A 16,875-nucleotide genomic window follows, 5' to 3' on the forward strand; every position below is an offset into this window, starting at 1 on the left:
AGCATATTGTTACACACCGTTTAATAATATATTAGTGATTTAAATATAATAACGCCACAAATCATTCTTTCAAAATAAAATGTATTTTACAAACTCTACTAAGGAGAAAGCAGATAGAAATGTGCATTTAATAAGCACTATTTTCAAAAAATTGCAATATTTTATAAAAATCAAATACATAAACCTATTTAAAAATAGAAATATTTGTTGTTCTTTAATAACTTAATTAAACTATCAAAGAATATTATGATTATGAAATTGAACTGTAAAGTATTTGTTAATTATAATAAAAGTGTTTTAGTGTTATTAAAAGCTCTTATGTTTTTTTACAAAAAAAACTGACTTTAATATAATATTATAAGAAATAACTAAGAAATAGTTTTTTACGTTAGACGAAATTGTTTTTATGTCTAAAATAAAAAAGGTGACTATACTTTAAAACAAACTTAATTTCATAAGTAAGTATCAATAACTTAATAATAACCATTTATCATTTAAATCATTTGTTAAAAACGTGAACACAGACTATTAATCAAAGTTTATACAAAAACTGTTTCAACATATAGTTGTTTCAATTTTGGAAAGTTTGAATTCCACTTATAGGTATAAGCAATTAAATTAATTAATAATTTTCGAACAAACATAGGCTCGTTTACAATCACAATCACTAGAACTTTTTGTTTATTAGATCTTTTATAACTTTTTATAGTATCTCAAGCGGTTTTTTACTACAAAAAACTTAATTAATAATAAAAAGGTCAGTACAAACTAAAACTAATAAGTCATGATAACTCTTTATCTGTTAATCGTCTTCTACACTAGTGTGTTTTACGAAAAATAAAAAAACTAACAGGTTGTAAAAGAATATTTTTGACAAAAACGTTTTTAAAATGTTAAAAAAGAACAGCAAAGAAAATTTTAATAAAACCCAATAATGTTTTCAGAATTTTACATTGAAATATTTATATTAATAGTTTAACACAAAACACTGTATCAATTTACTGAGCATAAAATATAGTACATATAACAAATAAATTAACAATAATTTTATTATTTATTAGTTATGTTTTTAAATATTTCTAGTTTAGCGTTTTTAAAAGCACCTTTTGTATAAGTATTTTAAGTTTAATAATTAGATTATAGATTTTTATGATAGATAATAATTTTTTTTTTTTTTAAAGCCTAAACACTTATTACAAGTATTTTAAATCTTTTTTTAATCATTTTCATCATAGAAACTCTTTAAAATAAGCTTTTTGAAACTTTTAATAGTAAATTTAATCTAGTGGAATTTTAATTGTATTGCTTAATCATTTTTACATCTAACAGCCTATAATAAAGTTTTTATTGAATCAAAAAGGACAACACAGCATCATTTTTATAGTGTTTATTTTTTTTTTAAAGAAGGATAAGATATTCAGTCTTACTTAAAGAAAAGATAAATATATATTTATATATATATATATATAAAGGTTTATTTCAAGATATAAAACTCAAAGGACTCGAGTTTCGTGCCTATGCACTTAAAAGCCCTTAAGGCGAACTCAGTTTGAGAGATTTGATATATCAAGTTAAATAACTTAGTTCTATATGTATATATATATATATATATATATGTATATCTTTAATTTAAAAACTTTTTTTATGATTAAAAAACATATATCGTTACAAATTTTAAACAAAATTCTGATTTTTAAAGAAATTTTACTGACGTCACATAAATAAAAAAACAACGATTGATTTGAATTTCGTAAATAAGTTAAGATAAACTTTATAAAACTGTATATCAAACCATCGTCACATTTTGAAACCTTGTAATACGGTATTGATATACTAAGTTGTTATATATTTATCATAATCACAAATTTTAACATATTATTATAAGAACGAAATAGGTTACAAGTAGAAAGTACTGCTATATATTTAATATAAAACATTAAAATTTAAAACACCTTAAAATTTATTTAAATAATCATAACTTATATTTATTTATATATGTAAATAAAAATAATAATAATTTTATTGGATACTATAAATTGTTTAATAAAATATAAAATAATAAGGTTATGTTTTTTTTAACTGTTTAAAACGAACCATTACCTCGAATATTATTCAAATAAAACATCAGCGAAAGTCTATCAGGCTATGTCTAAACTTACATTAATCAGTTGAAAACATAAAATTGACAAATTATACCATTTTGCTAACTACCATTAAGATAAAATATTTTTCTAAATTACGTAATACTTGTTTACTTAAAAATGTCTGTTCTAAAAGTGTTTAATTTAAAATCAGTTTGTTTTCAATAATTTGCACTAAGCAACTCGAAATACCGGAAACTGGAAATTCAGTTTCAACTGCATTTAGCTGTATAACTAAACTTAACATAACTAAACAAACTAATAAATAGAAAACATTTACTATAAGTTCCAAGTTAAAACATCGCGTTTATACATTCTAATTTCAAGCTATTTAAAGTTATGGAGCTTTAACTACAAAATATTAAACAAATAAAAACAATACTCACTAGTTACTTTTTAATAAAATAAATATGAAAACAAGAAAGATTCGCTATTTAAATAAAACTAAATTGTTTAGGAAAATTACAAATACAAATTAAATCATTTTATTTATACACTTACAGCTTTTGTAACTTTTAAATTTAAAAGTATATCAATAGAGTAATTTTAATTTTTAGTATGATTATTTTAGGGTATTGTTAAAACTGAGCTAAGAATAAAAAAACTATTTTTAAACTAAATAATGCTGCACTATTCAAAACTTTCATAAGTTATTTGTAATTAAGCTGCCGTATACTATTTAAAATTTAATCCTTTAATAAACTTAATTAAAAATAACTTTATCACAATAATATAATATGTTAATTTTAAACATATAGCGGTGTATAGAAATACAACTAAGTTTTTTCCGTATAATAAGATGTTATCTATAAGTTTTACTTTTAACAATCTTAAAATTAAAAGAATTATACTCACAGTTTAGTTTGTCACGAACGCATCTTAAACTTGTTTTTTTAAAGTTATAATAATCGGACATATATTAAGTGCAACAATACTGATTGTTTTATACTTCATTGTATTAACATTTTTCATAATATTTAAGTTAAAATTTAATAAGTTTCGAATTTAATAAGTTTTATGTAGATAAATTAAAACAAAAAAGTTGTAAGTTAGTTTTAAAATGTATTAATTCTTGCAGGTGTTTTTAATAGTTGCTTAATCATATTTAATAGTATACTATTAAGCTTTTCAGCTTCATATTTTTTTAGGAGGTGCAGAAATTCTACAAACATTTTAAAATAATGTTTATTTGATTATCAAAAACTATATAGTATGATAAAAGTATTAACATTACAACAAATCGAATGTAAACAAAATGTTATTTAAGCATGTTAATTCTAACAATTTTAAAATATAAGTTTTTGCTCCTAAAGCGACGCCCTAACGGTTGCAACTAATTGAATTGTCTTGACATCGTCGGAAGCAAGCCTTCTGCTAATGTAGCTATGAAATAGAAAAATTAAGTTGAAAGTTATACAACATATTATTTAAGAAGAAACTTAGTTTTATAACGAAAACAATTTTAACTTTTGTGTAATTTGTAGAAAACATACATCTTACAGATTTAATTAAAGTTACTATAAACTACTCTAAACTCTTAATATATAGTTTTCATTATAGTTTTTTAACTATTTACACAGTTATATGATATGTATACTTAACTTTTACCACTTTTTGCAAATTAAACTTGGTCAAGCTTTTAGTTACTTTCTTGCCTAGAAAATTTTATGTATAGTTAGCGAGTTATTCACGCTTTAACTGTAAGCAGCTGTTTGATTGTAAAAAAATGACTTAACTTGTAAACATTGTTTAATAGTTATGTCAGCAACATAATTAATACAATAAAGATTTTTGAATTTTTAATAAATATTGATATTATAGTTTGCATTAAAGTTACTAAAAATTATTTTAAATTTTCATTTCATATGTATTTAGTTTAATGACTGTTATCACATTTACATTTTTAAATTTTTTGATATCCACCGCACAATGCAGTTTAAACTATAGTTAAAATGTTTCTACAATTATAAAAGTTATTAGCCAGTTATTCAAAATGCTGATGTATGTTTGTTTTAAAGTCTCATAACCATTTATTGGTAAATATTTTAAAAGAAGGAACAAAGTTTAATATGTATGGAAATATTTCTTACATATTAATAATAAAAACTACGCAATAAAATTATTTAATTACAAAAGTATGACTCAACTTAAGAAACAAACTTTATAAGGTAGAAGATAAAAAATAAATCTACTAAACGAATAATTTTCTAAGTTTTATAATTGTTTTAATAAGTCTGTAATTTTTTTTTACTTAAATGTACAATTTTAAATAGTTAAATAGATTTATAATATATATAGCGTCTAAATTATTAAAATATATTTTTACTTTAGTAGTAGATAGTTGTGTAGCTTTATTAGATTTTAATATTTATAAATAAAGTTCATAAAACTATGCATCATGTATCGACAAATGTATTTTGTAGTGCAGTTAAGTTAGTTCTTTTAACAAACAACAATAATTTATGTTATTTGAATAAATTTGTGTTTAAGTAGCTAAATACGGCTTGAAGTATAATTTAACTAAACTTTACTAACAATTTTTTTATGTAGTTGATTTATGACTACTACTCGTTTATGATTATGTTTCACTGACAATAAACAGTAGACAGAAATAATTTAATATAAACATTTTAATAAAAAATCCAAAAACCTGTTCTGCGTAACGATGTAACAGTTTTTATAGAGGGAGTTTTAAACTGCAAAAAAGCGTGTAAAAAAATTTGATTAATGAAAAATTGGGTTACGTATTCTAATTAATAGAACTTTTTTTTTAACCATAGTTTTATTAAAATGACCGATCTTTTCTAAAAAAAGATGTTTGTTTTAATAACTTTTTGTATACCATGGTTAAAACTAGCAAAATAAAAATAACAAAAATAATTAAATATTTGGTCAATATAAATAATGAAAAAGTCATAAATTTGTGAGAATTATATTTATTTTTTTTAGTATTTTCACAATTTTCTATTAAAAACTATTCTTAATGAAAAATTTCGTAGTACTCCAAAAAAATATATGTTCAATTTTTTTTACAAATTTGGTTTTAAGTTTTCAAAAAAAATTCTTATAATAAAACAGATATGTATTTATTTAAGTTGTCTAATGATGGACCAATTAAACATTTAAGTTTTTACTTAAGCTGTAGCAGATTGAATAAAATTAATTTAATTAACTAAAAGTCTAAATATTTATTTGAAATAAAATTAGCTAAATTGATTAAGAATTTTAAAATCAGTACAGACTTTTATTAGCAAAAAGGAAATTTTACAAAGCACATAATGATATGCTTGTGAAAAAGTGTATATTAATAAATACAACCTTTTCACCCATTCCGTTTGTTTGTTGGTGAATATTTTAAAGATTGTGTTTGACAAAACAATTATTGTATATCTATTATATATAATGTAAGACGTATTTATTTTAATTACAAACATCATAACTTTTAACCAATTTAAAATGTTTGTTAAATATTTTTCTATTAAAAACAAGTATTTAAGTGCTACAATTTATTAGTTCCTGTAAAAAAAATTAGAAAATATAGCGTTTTGAAGCTTAAAATAGTTATAATAATCGTAAAACTTATTTATAAAGTTATCTCGTTTTTCAAACCTCACTTTGTAAAAGTTAAATTTATTATTTTGTGTAATACAAAAAAGTTTATAAATCACAACTTTCAATGTCTACTAAATATAATGTGATTACATTTAAGACTGCCTTTTTTTATATAATATTTTTGGAATTTTCTAGTTAGAGTTTCTCTTTGTTTTGATAAACTTAAATTTCTTTCTATAAATACTTTAAAATATTTATAAGTGTTTATATTTACAGTTGTTTTACCTATTGTTACACTAAAATCTATATTTTTAAAAAACTAAGTTTAGATTGATGTAAAAGCATACTTCTGGTTTTATCTATAGTTTGAGTTTGTTTAATATAAGTCAATCTGATTCGTTTTATAGTTTTGTATTAAAATACTTAATGTTATTTAGGTAAGTGTCTTTTGTGAATGTTTTGTATAACCTTGTTTTGTTTTGTGATCTGCAAAAATTAGGACGTTTAGATTAGTATTATTATGTAAATCATTTCTATGTATTAAGTTTAACAACGATTCTATACTAAGCCTTGTGGTACCCCAACATTATATTAGGTTGAATTAAATCCTCCAAAGCTAACAAACTGTTTCCTTCAATCTCGACATGAACTATTTAATAGATGCATATCGTCTCTTACACCGTAACGATCCAAATTTATTATTAAGATATTTATATCTACAAAATCAAATGCTTTGCTTAAATCCAAAAAAACTGCACAAATTTTTATCTTCCTCATACAAAGGACAAAACTCCTTCAACAAATTCTGACAAAATCACAGTGGTGGAATGATTCTGGTGAAAGTCAAACCGAGAGTTATCTTAAACAATATATAAAAAAAAACTGTTTAGGCGACTGTAGATTACTTTTTCAATTACTTAATTTAAGTTAGACATAAGCCAAATTTTTTTTAGTTTCATGGTAAAGCTTTTGATCCTGATTTAAAAAATGACATCAGTTATGCAAATTGTAGGCGTCTATAGGTATACAAAATAACAACTATGATAATTTAAAGTAAATCGTTAACTGTTTTCTTACTAACCATTGTGACAACTATTTGAAAATCCTTTTTTTAGACAGTATAAAAAAAATGAACTATAAAGCTAGTATGTCACATTGTCTTAACAAGCAAATGCTAATAAATCAATTTTCTGCCTGTAAAATCCGGTTAGGGCCGTTTTTAACTTATGATATGACACAGTTAGAGAAGCTTACAACTTTCTTCAGCTACGTAATAGGGTAAAATTAAATGAAGCATTTATTGACACAGACTAGGCAGAAGGCAGCTACGATCCCGAAACTTTACTTGGCTAACTTGAGCGGGAAAAACAAATGGTAGAGAAAGAACAGGTCCTGCGAAAAGCTTCTCAAGGTGGTCTACAATCACCGAATACTCCACTTGCGGCAGCTGTACCAGTTGGACTGGTAACAATGCAACAAGTCACCGTGCAGTATATATCTGTGTAGCCCCAACAAACTGGTATTAACACTGCTGTTAGTTGCTGGTTTTGGGACCAATGTTGTCGGTATAACAATTGGATCAGAGTTCTTTGCTGGGTTCTGAAAGTTTACAATAGGGGCAGACTGATGCATCACTTGACCTACCATCTGGTATGTGGGTGCAGTGTTAGTACCGTTTTCCCCTATTGTAAACTTTCGGAACCCAGCAAAGAACTCTGATCCAGTTGTTATACCGACAACATTGGTCCCAAAACCAGCAACAGTATTACCTTACAGTAGCACTTACCTTCTACTGATGCCTCGCAAAAATTTCCAAACTGTTCAATTAATTAGTTAAGTTCCGGGTTAAAGTCTAAATTAATGGTACTTACATGAATTAAATAAAAACAAGAACTACTTATACACAAGTTTTTCTTACATTTTAAAATTACCACATTTTCAAAATGTAAACCAATATTTTTACAACAAACAATATATCATCCGTTTATGTTTCTTAAAATTAGATAAAAAAAATTCAACTTTCCGTTTGAAAGTCAATGCCTTTCTTAAAGTATTTTGGTTATTTTTACTTTGCGTTTTAGAGCATCAAAATGTTATAACTGTTATATAATGCATAAAAGTAATCAAATTGTTAAAAACTCGTACAACTTAAGTTAAAAGTTAAGTTAAGTTAAAAGTTAAAAAATAAAAGTTACTATTAGTTAAAAATGATTTGCTGAAAATTAACTAGAAAAAAAAAATATATATCATCAAATTATATTAACCATGTTGTGACGTATTTTGCATTAAACACAAACGTACCGTTACAAAATCTCTATAAACAGATATTGAGTAATTAGAATTTGTTTCACCTCTCATTTCATTATTTTTAACGGCCTAAACCGGCTGAAAGACTCAAGTAAAATTGGTTACTAGCAGTTCAAAATACCAATTACAAAATTTAGACAATTTTAATGGTATATATATTGTTCATTAAAAAACAAATAAAATATTTCTTGCTAATAAGACTAATTATGTATTCTGTTTTAACCACTATTTAATTTTTTGTTAGGCTGAACAGGGTTTAACATAATTAAAACAATATAAAAACACTCAATTAAAAGATAATAACTTTTTATAATTATAAATAAAATAATACTTATGATATTTGAAAATCTGTTGGTAAATGTGCAAGCAGCAATTTAAGTTTAAAATATATAGCCTTAATTAAATAACAGCTATTTAAAACTAAGTTCTTACTATATTGTTAGTTAATAAATATAGAAATGTTATTGGTAAAATTGGAGTAATAGTCAAAATTTACAATGTTTAGTTAACAGATAAGAGTTTAAAGATGATTTAAATAAAAAAGATTATACATACCATTAAGTAGTCATAATATGTTGTTTTAATTACATTAACTTATTAAAGTGCTCTGATAGTTTAAAATTGTTAAAATCAAGTATAACATGTTTAAAACATATTATCACACTTTTATTGAAAAACAAACTTGAATATGTTGCTAATAATGTTTCATTCATTTTTTAATGTTATTATTTTTCAAAGTAGGATAGTAAAAAGGACCGAACATCTTTGCTTTCGTTAAAACAAAAACTAGCATTTATTCCACTAATTGTATTTATAAGACGAAATAAACTCACCAAAGTTTTACAGAAGCTTTTAAAAATATTTATTTTAACTTAGTGCAAATATTTTAAATTGCTTTTAACAAAAACTTTGAAACATTTTAAAAGTTGGAAAAAAATGACTAAACAATAATATTTATGTAGTAAAAATACAATGAAATAAATTATTCCTTTGAAACTAAAAACAAAAACGATTTTTCTGTTAAAAACAACAATTAAAAAAAATACCTACGTCATATAAATCTTCACACAAACATTAATCCAAAGTGTTTTAAATAAATATAAGTTAGTAAGCTACTTAAATGCAAAGTTATTTGATCTAGATGCTTAATCGTGTAAGTCATTATATATCCACAATGGTTCTAATTATATGTTAATGATTTTTGATCTTAAACAAAAACCATTATTAAATTTAAACTTATAATTAAAATTAAGGAACGATGTTGTTGTTAATGTTAAAAAGCGCTTACTTAAGTTTTTTTTTATTAAAAAACATAGTAGAAATAGTTGTATAAAATTATTTTAAAGTTTTCTTTAAAACTAAACTTGTTATCACTTTTTAAAACTTATCAAACTTTAAATGTTTGTATAAACTTTTATTTTAAATTATGACATGTAGCTTATGTTTACCCATTTTTAAGTATAATGTAAAAGTTTTGGAAGATGCTGCGTTATAGTTTTGTTTATATTTTGCATAAAAAGATTTATACTTTCTTTCATAAATGAAAGTAGCTCAGTACTATTTATTATTTTCTTAGACAAGTCGGTGTAATATCTCTATGAAGCGGTAAAAAGAGAATTACACATTTATTTCTTTATGGCTTCAAAATTTTTGCAACAATAATAATAAAAATAACTTAAGTTAAAATAACGCAATAAAAAATATCAAAATAAAAATTGTTAGGCCAAGTTTAAGAATATACAGAAATAAAATATTTAATTTTAATGAAATCTTTTACAGCATAAAGTTAAATCCTTGTATAATAATTCAAAAGGTTTAGAACAATTTAGAAGTTTGATCATAGTTCAAGTTATTATATTTTTCTAGCCTATAACCATTTTAAGGAAGCACAAATAATATAACAACATTCAAAAGTTAACGAAATTAAAATGTTGTATTGGTGTATAAAATTATTTAAGTAATTATAGCCAATTGTTACTCAGTTATTAAGAAAATCCATAATGTATTTTTTATTAGTATATAGTTTTTAATTTGTAGTTTATACAAGTTTATTGCATGATATATACCGCTTAATTGCAGTCAAAATAAGTCACTATGACACTAGAAATCTAGTAAAAAACTACATGTGGTTTATTAATATAATAAAATCCTTAGTTTGTGGGTTTAAAAAACCTTTTTTTCTTACTTTAACAAACAAAAAAAAATCTTAATGTTTTAAACGATAAATTATCAATGAACAAACGATATCGTACAGCGTCTTGTTTTGTTTTATAATTAATATGATAATAATAAGGCCCGCTATCAGCCGAGATCGGCTTTGCGTGTTGTGCACAGAGAAAAAAATTTACATGTTTTAAAAAAAAAACAATTAAATTCATTCTGCTTCTTATTTCTTCATCTTCTTCTTCGTATTTCTAAAATATTCCTTTTCTTTTTTTATGCAGTCTTTTGTGTATAGTTAATCTCCATGTGGCACGGTCATTTGCAAGCAACTCCCAATCATCAGTTCCAATGTTCAAGCTTTTTAGGTCGCGCTTGCATACATCCTTAAAACGTAATTTTGGACTTCCTCGGTTTCGTTTGCCAACGACCAACTCGCCATATTATAGAAACTTTGGGATCCGCTCAGTATTCATTCTTAGGATATGACCGAGCCAGCGAAGCCTGCGCTGACTGAGGGTAAAGTACATAGTGGTAAGACCAGTACGTCTCAATACTCCCTCGTTGGTGATCTTTTGCTGCCATGTAATTCCAAGGATGCGACGAAGGCATCGTAGGTGGAAGGTATTGATTTTCTTCTCCTGTACGCTAGGTAACGTCCATGTCTCGCTACCGTAAAGCAGAGTACTGCAGACACAGGAACGGTAAGCGTTAGCCTTTGTTCGAATGCTTAGCTTTTGGTTATCCCAAACTCTTGCAGTCAAGCGAGCGAAAGTGCCTGATGCTTTGCCAATGCGACTATTTATTTCTTTGTCCAATGATGCGTTTGACGCAACATTTGAGCCAAGGTATACAAAGTTATCTACATTCTCGATATCCTTACAATCGATCTTGAATGATGGTAAAATATTTGTTCCTTGACTTAGAATTTTAGTCTTCTTAAGGCTTATAGTAAGGCGGAAATCCTAGCATGCCGAAGAAAACTGATTCAGCAGTGTCTGCAGGTCTTGGGCAGAGTGAGCCACGAGTGCAGCATCGTCAGCAAATAAAAGATCACGTATCGTGATTTTCTTCAGATTTCGCTTAGCTCTTAGATTTGAAGGGTTGAAAAGGTGTCCGTCAGTTCTTGTAAGAAGCTTGATTCCAGTAGTTAATGAATTAAAAGCATGCTTTAATAGCATCGAAAAGAAGATTCCAAACAAAGTTGGAGCAAGTACGCAGCGTTGCTTTACCCCACTTTTGATTTCAAATGAATCAGATACACTACCATCATATTGAATGGTTGCCCTTGTGTTTGTATGAAAAGACTTCACAACATTGAATAATTTTGGAGGACATCCAATTTTCAGCAGTATAGCATATAGTCCTTCTCTACTTACCAAGTCAAAGGCTTTAGTGAGGTCAATGAAAGCGATGTACAAAGGCATGTTCTGCTCATTACATTTCTCTTGTAACTGACGTACAGAAAAAATCATGTCGGTGGTAGATCTTTTAGACCTAAATCCACATTGAGACTCAGGATATACTCTTTCAGCCAGCTTCTGAATACGAGGAAGAACCACTCTTGCAAAAACTTTACCAGCAATCGCAAGTAGAGAAATTCCCCTGTAACTATTGCAGTCCGATCTGGAACCCTTGTTTTTATATAAGACTATGATCTTAGCATCACGCATGTCTTGTGGCACTATACCTTCTCTCCAACATTTGGCTAAAATATCATGTAGATGAGGTAACAAGCATGACTTACAACTGCAGACCAAGTCCGCTGGTATGCCGTCACTACCTGGAGCTTTCCACGGAGCCATCATATCAATGGCTTTACTGAGTTCTTCAGTAGTTGGTACGCTATCCAGGTCATCTATCATTGGTAGACTATCCATTCTGTTAAGGGCATCATTAGTAACAATATTCTGTGTAGAACACAGAAGGGAAAAGTGTTGAACCCATCTACTCAACTGTTCATTCCTACTGTGTAAGATTTCACCAGTCACAGATAACAAAGGTGATATTGACCTCTTTGTTGGTCCAACTGCTTTTCTTATTCCTTCGTAGACTGATTTGGTATCTCCTCTGTCAGCAGCAGCCTGAATACGGGCACTAGCCTTTAACCAAAACTCAGTAGCACATTTTCTAGCTGCCCTCCGAAAAAATTTTCTGGCTTCACGAAGTCTATTAAGACACGTGTTACTTGGGTCTGACTTGGATAATCAACATGAGCCTGTCGCTTTTTCTTTAAAAGAGGAGATAAAATATTGATATTTTCTTCGAACCAGTCTTTGTTGGCATGTTTGTTCTTTCCAAAAGTTTTAAAGGCATTCTGATATATACTTTTTTCGATCCTAGACCAAGACTCAGAAGCAGATGTGTCCGACGAAGAGACAGATGGCATCAGAGTTGAGAACTTTTGATATTTTCCTTGTCCCGCATTGCACCTACATTTAGTCGAACTTTACGAGCTAAATTGTTTGAATTGTGCATGAACTTTTTTGAGATGTGCATTTTACAGCAGACCAAAGAATGATCGCTGTTGCAGTCTGCGCTTTGATATGATCTAGTTAACAGAACATCGTTAATACGATGGCGTCTCACTAAGATAAGGTCTAATTGGTGCCAGTTTTTAGAACAGGGATGTCTCCAAGATACTTTATGCTGCCATTTAGTTTTAAAAATGAATTGGTAACACAGAGGTTCTGTTTATGACAAAACTCTAAAAGGCGTTGACCATTAGAATTCATTCTTCCAAAATCAAAATGCCCTAGACAGGGAGCCCAAGAGTCGTGATCAGATCCAACTCTTACATTAAAATCACCCAGAATAACAAGTTGGTCGTTTTTTGGCAATTTATTCACTACGAGATTTAACTTTTCATAAAAAGTATCTTTAATTTGCTCGTCAGTGTATAGCGTATGCGCATATACACTAATAAGGGTCGCTGTTCCTTTTTTTTCCGTCACCGACTTCTACATGTTGTAAAAGTGTATTCTTGACAGTAAAACCAACACCATATTCTTTACGTTCTTCAACAGACTTACCAAACCAGAAGTAGTAATTTTTTTTTCTTTAATTGAGCCTTGACCAGCAAGGCGCGTTTCTTGAAGAGCTGCAATATCAACTTTAAGACGAAGAAGTTCGTTATTTATAATAGCAGTTTTTCTTGCATCTTTTATGTTTTCGGGGTCCATACCAGTAGTCATGGTACGAACGTTCCAGCTTCCCAGTTTAAGTGTCGGTCTCTTTTTACGTTTATGTTTGTCAGGTGACATAGTTTCAGTTTACTTTTCACTTAAAGCTATCCCCATTCACCCAATGAGGAAGGTAAACTGTAGCGGAACAACACCTTATTGGCTGAGGGCTGCTCAGCTTAAGGCAGGCGGTGGTTGTTCAGTGGAACTAAAAAATTCCTCCTACTGACGAATACGACCCCTGGCGCCTATCCTTTAATCCCTGGCGCCCATCCTGTTTTATAGTTACTATAAAAAAATTAATTTTTATCTAACTCAAATTTATAAAACTTTATATAAACTAATATTATATGTTTTCAATTAGCGATAACTGATGATAAAATTTAACAAATATAGAGTCGTTTAAATAACCATGTAAAAATTATAGTGATATAAAACATATAACTTCGTTGTGTTTAGGTTTTGTAGTAAAATATACCCAAGACTGCATTTAAATTAAATTCTTTTCCGTTTTTTTAATTTAAACGGCATAAAAAAACTTAGAATATTTTCTAAACCTAAATGAGCAGAGTTGCATTGGCTCAATTTATAATGTTAAAACTAGATTTATTACACATAGTTAGAAAAATTTTAATTAGAAAGTAATTTTGTAAGCATAAGTTTTAATAAAAAAAAAATTTTGTATACACTGCTTAACATTAATCGGTTTAATTAGTTAATAAATTATTTATTTTAATTTTTTATACTATTAAAAGTTTATAAAAATATTTTAAAAATTAAAGTTGTAAATTATAAAAAATTTTAGATTAAGATAAAACGTTGTAGAATTTAACAAGTAAGTTATAAAAGCATTTGATTTTTCTTCATCTATTATTATCAAAAATATGTCAACATACAAAATTAGTTTTAAATCAAACTTTTAATTTAAAAAAATACTAGAATTGTGTAAGGTACTTGAAAATCAATCTATGTCATATGTATATTTTAACTATTATTTGCTTAAAATTTATGTTTAATAAGAGATTAGTTAAATAAAATAACAGTTGCGAAATATGCATTTACTTTAAAACCGTGTTATGCTTTCTATGTATCAATATAATCATGTTTGTATGAAGAAAACATCTTAAAATCTTAGAAAAATTTTAAACTAAATAAGTATATTTAATCTAGTTTTGTTGCTTTTATTTTAGATGCATAACGTTTCCTCAAAAGTATAGCTTACTTAAAGTTTTATCAATAGGAACAATTAATTATTATTCTATTATACTAATATACTTTTCTAAACTTGAAAAAATCAACATTTGTAGTACAAGTTTATAGCTTTACACCATTAGAAAATATTGAAAATAACAACTTTAAATAAATATTAAAAACAGTTTAACTTTCATGCGCAAACAATAACAATATATGTAATTAAATTTTCGACTGTGTAAAAATGTTTAAAAACTACTAAGACTAAAGTATATTTTATTCCAATCAACATTAAAACATTAATCTGAACGGTTAATAAAAAAATATAGTTAAGTATAAACAGAAGTTCCTACCAACCTAAACCTCTTAACTGCAAGCTTATCAATATTTTTTCATTTGAATACTTAATGTATGAAACACACAAACAGCTACTAACGTTTAAATATATATTTCAAACATATTTTGTATACAAGCTTTGTTATGATTTTTTAGTTTTAACCGCATTAAGCGGCATAATGAAATGTTTTGTTTTTATATTACAGTCATAACTATTTTATGATGGTAAAATAGTTAAAAAGTTATAATGTTAAAACTCAAAAACAAATATTTTAGCACCTTGTTTTACAGAATTAAGGTACTTTTTAAGATCAATATAGTATAGTTATTTGCCTTAACTAAAAAAGAATGCTTAATTTACTGGGATGTAAAAAGCTTATTAAAATAGATATATGCAAATTTTATATTTTACTCGCGACCGGTTTCGGTGGCAAGAGATTGCAACCTTTTCGAGCAAAAATAAAATAAGATTAGTATAGAAAATAATCAGTTTTTTATCATTAACTTGTAAGATGTAACTAATTTTAACCTAGTTAAAAACTGAGTAAGAAAATGTTTTTTTTTTAATATTAAATTAGAAAAGTACAGTCTTAAAAAATTCAAGCCCAAATATTTTTATTTAGTTTTACACGTAAAGTCATTATAAATCAACCAATTAGCACTATTAACAAAATCACACCAAGTTCTAGTAATAAAAAAAGTTTTAGTACTTTGACAACTTAAGTTATAAATGATGTTACTTTTTTCTTGGCTTTATTAACTCAATTTAAAGGTAGATCAGTATACATAATTGTTATTTATAAATTGAGTTGTCACTGTGATAGTGACTCAGTGGTAAAAAACTTTAGACGAGTAGCAATGATCACTAACGACAATGTTTATAACTATTTAATAGATAACTTTTAAGTTCATAATGGAAATTTCAAAAACGACTTATATGTTTCAAATATAATGATGACTTAACCCTTATTTTTCTGACTTGATAGGATAGCAATTTATGACCATTCTTGATTCTTGTGAATTTTATAGTATTTTTTTATTGTTTAAAATGTTTTTTATATTAAAATTCATATTAGAAAGGTCAAATAGTATTGAAAACTTTTTTTTTAATTTTTTTTTTTTCTCGTTGGCATTTTAATAAACAATAAGCAATGTATTTAAGTTATAAATTGTTCTAAAAAATTGGTTTTAAAACTAATTATTCTATTAGAATAAATAAAAATATATATAATAAACAAGTATTTTTTTCATAAAAGTGACGTAGTTAATTAAACACGCAATCGTTAGCTTAAAAACGGTTTTATTTATTTATAGTTATAACTTTCAACTGCAATATAGAAAATTAAAAAAATATTGCTAATTTTAAATAACATAAATCTTACAAAATTAAAATGAAACAAAAGCTTGAAAATTATTTTATAAGTTAAGAATTCATAACTACTCTTTATAATAGTTTCTTATGTTACAAAGTAGGTAAACACCTTAACTCGTTATAAAAAACAATAAATTTTTTTGTTATCCAAATTTCTATTATTCTAGATATTTTATTAAAAGTGAAAAAACACAAGTTAAACATGATTTAATTCATGGACATAAAAATTTTATGTATCAGAAATATCATATAATAATAGCATCAACGTTTCGAATTTAAAAAAATTTCTCAAAACACATGAGTCTTAGTCTAGTTTTTATATATTATCTTACAAGCTTTTTAAATTAAGTTAAAAACATAAGATTATTTAGCTGGTTTAAAAATAGCTATTTTAGGCTTAAATTCTTATGATGATTAATATATATTTAAAATAGCTGTATCTAAAACTCTTTTTTTTATGTCTTTATTTTGTTTTTGAAGTAATGAATTTTGTTCAGAATTATTAAGTTTAAATAATAACCAAACAAAACAATATTCTGACAAAAGAAGTTTACAAGTTGTATAACTTTAAAAGTATTAGAAAAAAAAACTTAAATTTAAATTAAATATTGATATAATAGACACTTACAATTTT

General features: G+C 26.0%; 1 protein-coding gene across 1 annotated transcript; it reads right to left on the reverse strand.

Annotated features, from left to right (window-relative positions):
- Positions 1-7,115: 7,115 nt before the first annotated feature.
- Positions 7,116-13,354, reverse strand: LOC145845639 (uncharacterized). Its single transcript, XM_082952763.1, has 6 exons — positions 13,193-13,354; positions 12,915-13,120; positions 12,349-12,592; positions 11,135-12,244; positions 10,651-11,050; positions 7,116-7,462 (listed from the first exon to the last, which is right to left on the reverse strand). Exons 1-6 carry the CDS (start codon positions 13,352-13,354, stop codon positions 7,116-7,118), a joined length of 2,469 nt encoding a protein of 822 aa, XP_082808889.1.
- Positions 13,355-16,875: the final 3,521 nt, after the last annotated feature.

The sequence above is a fragment of the Thalia democratica genome, unplaced genomic scaffold (assembly GCF_965202585.1).
Source record: "Thalia democratica unplaced genomic scaffold, ktThaDemo2.hap1.1 HAP1_SCAFFOLD_96, whole genome shotgun sequence".
NCBI classification, from domain to species: Eukaryota; Metazoa; Chordata; class Thaliacea; order Salpida; family Salpidae; genus Thalia; species Thalia democratica.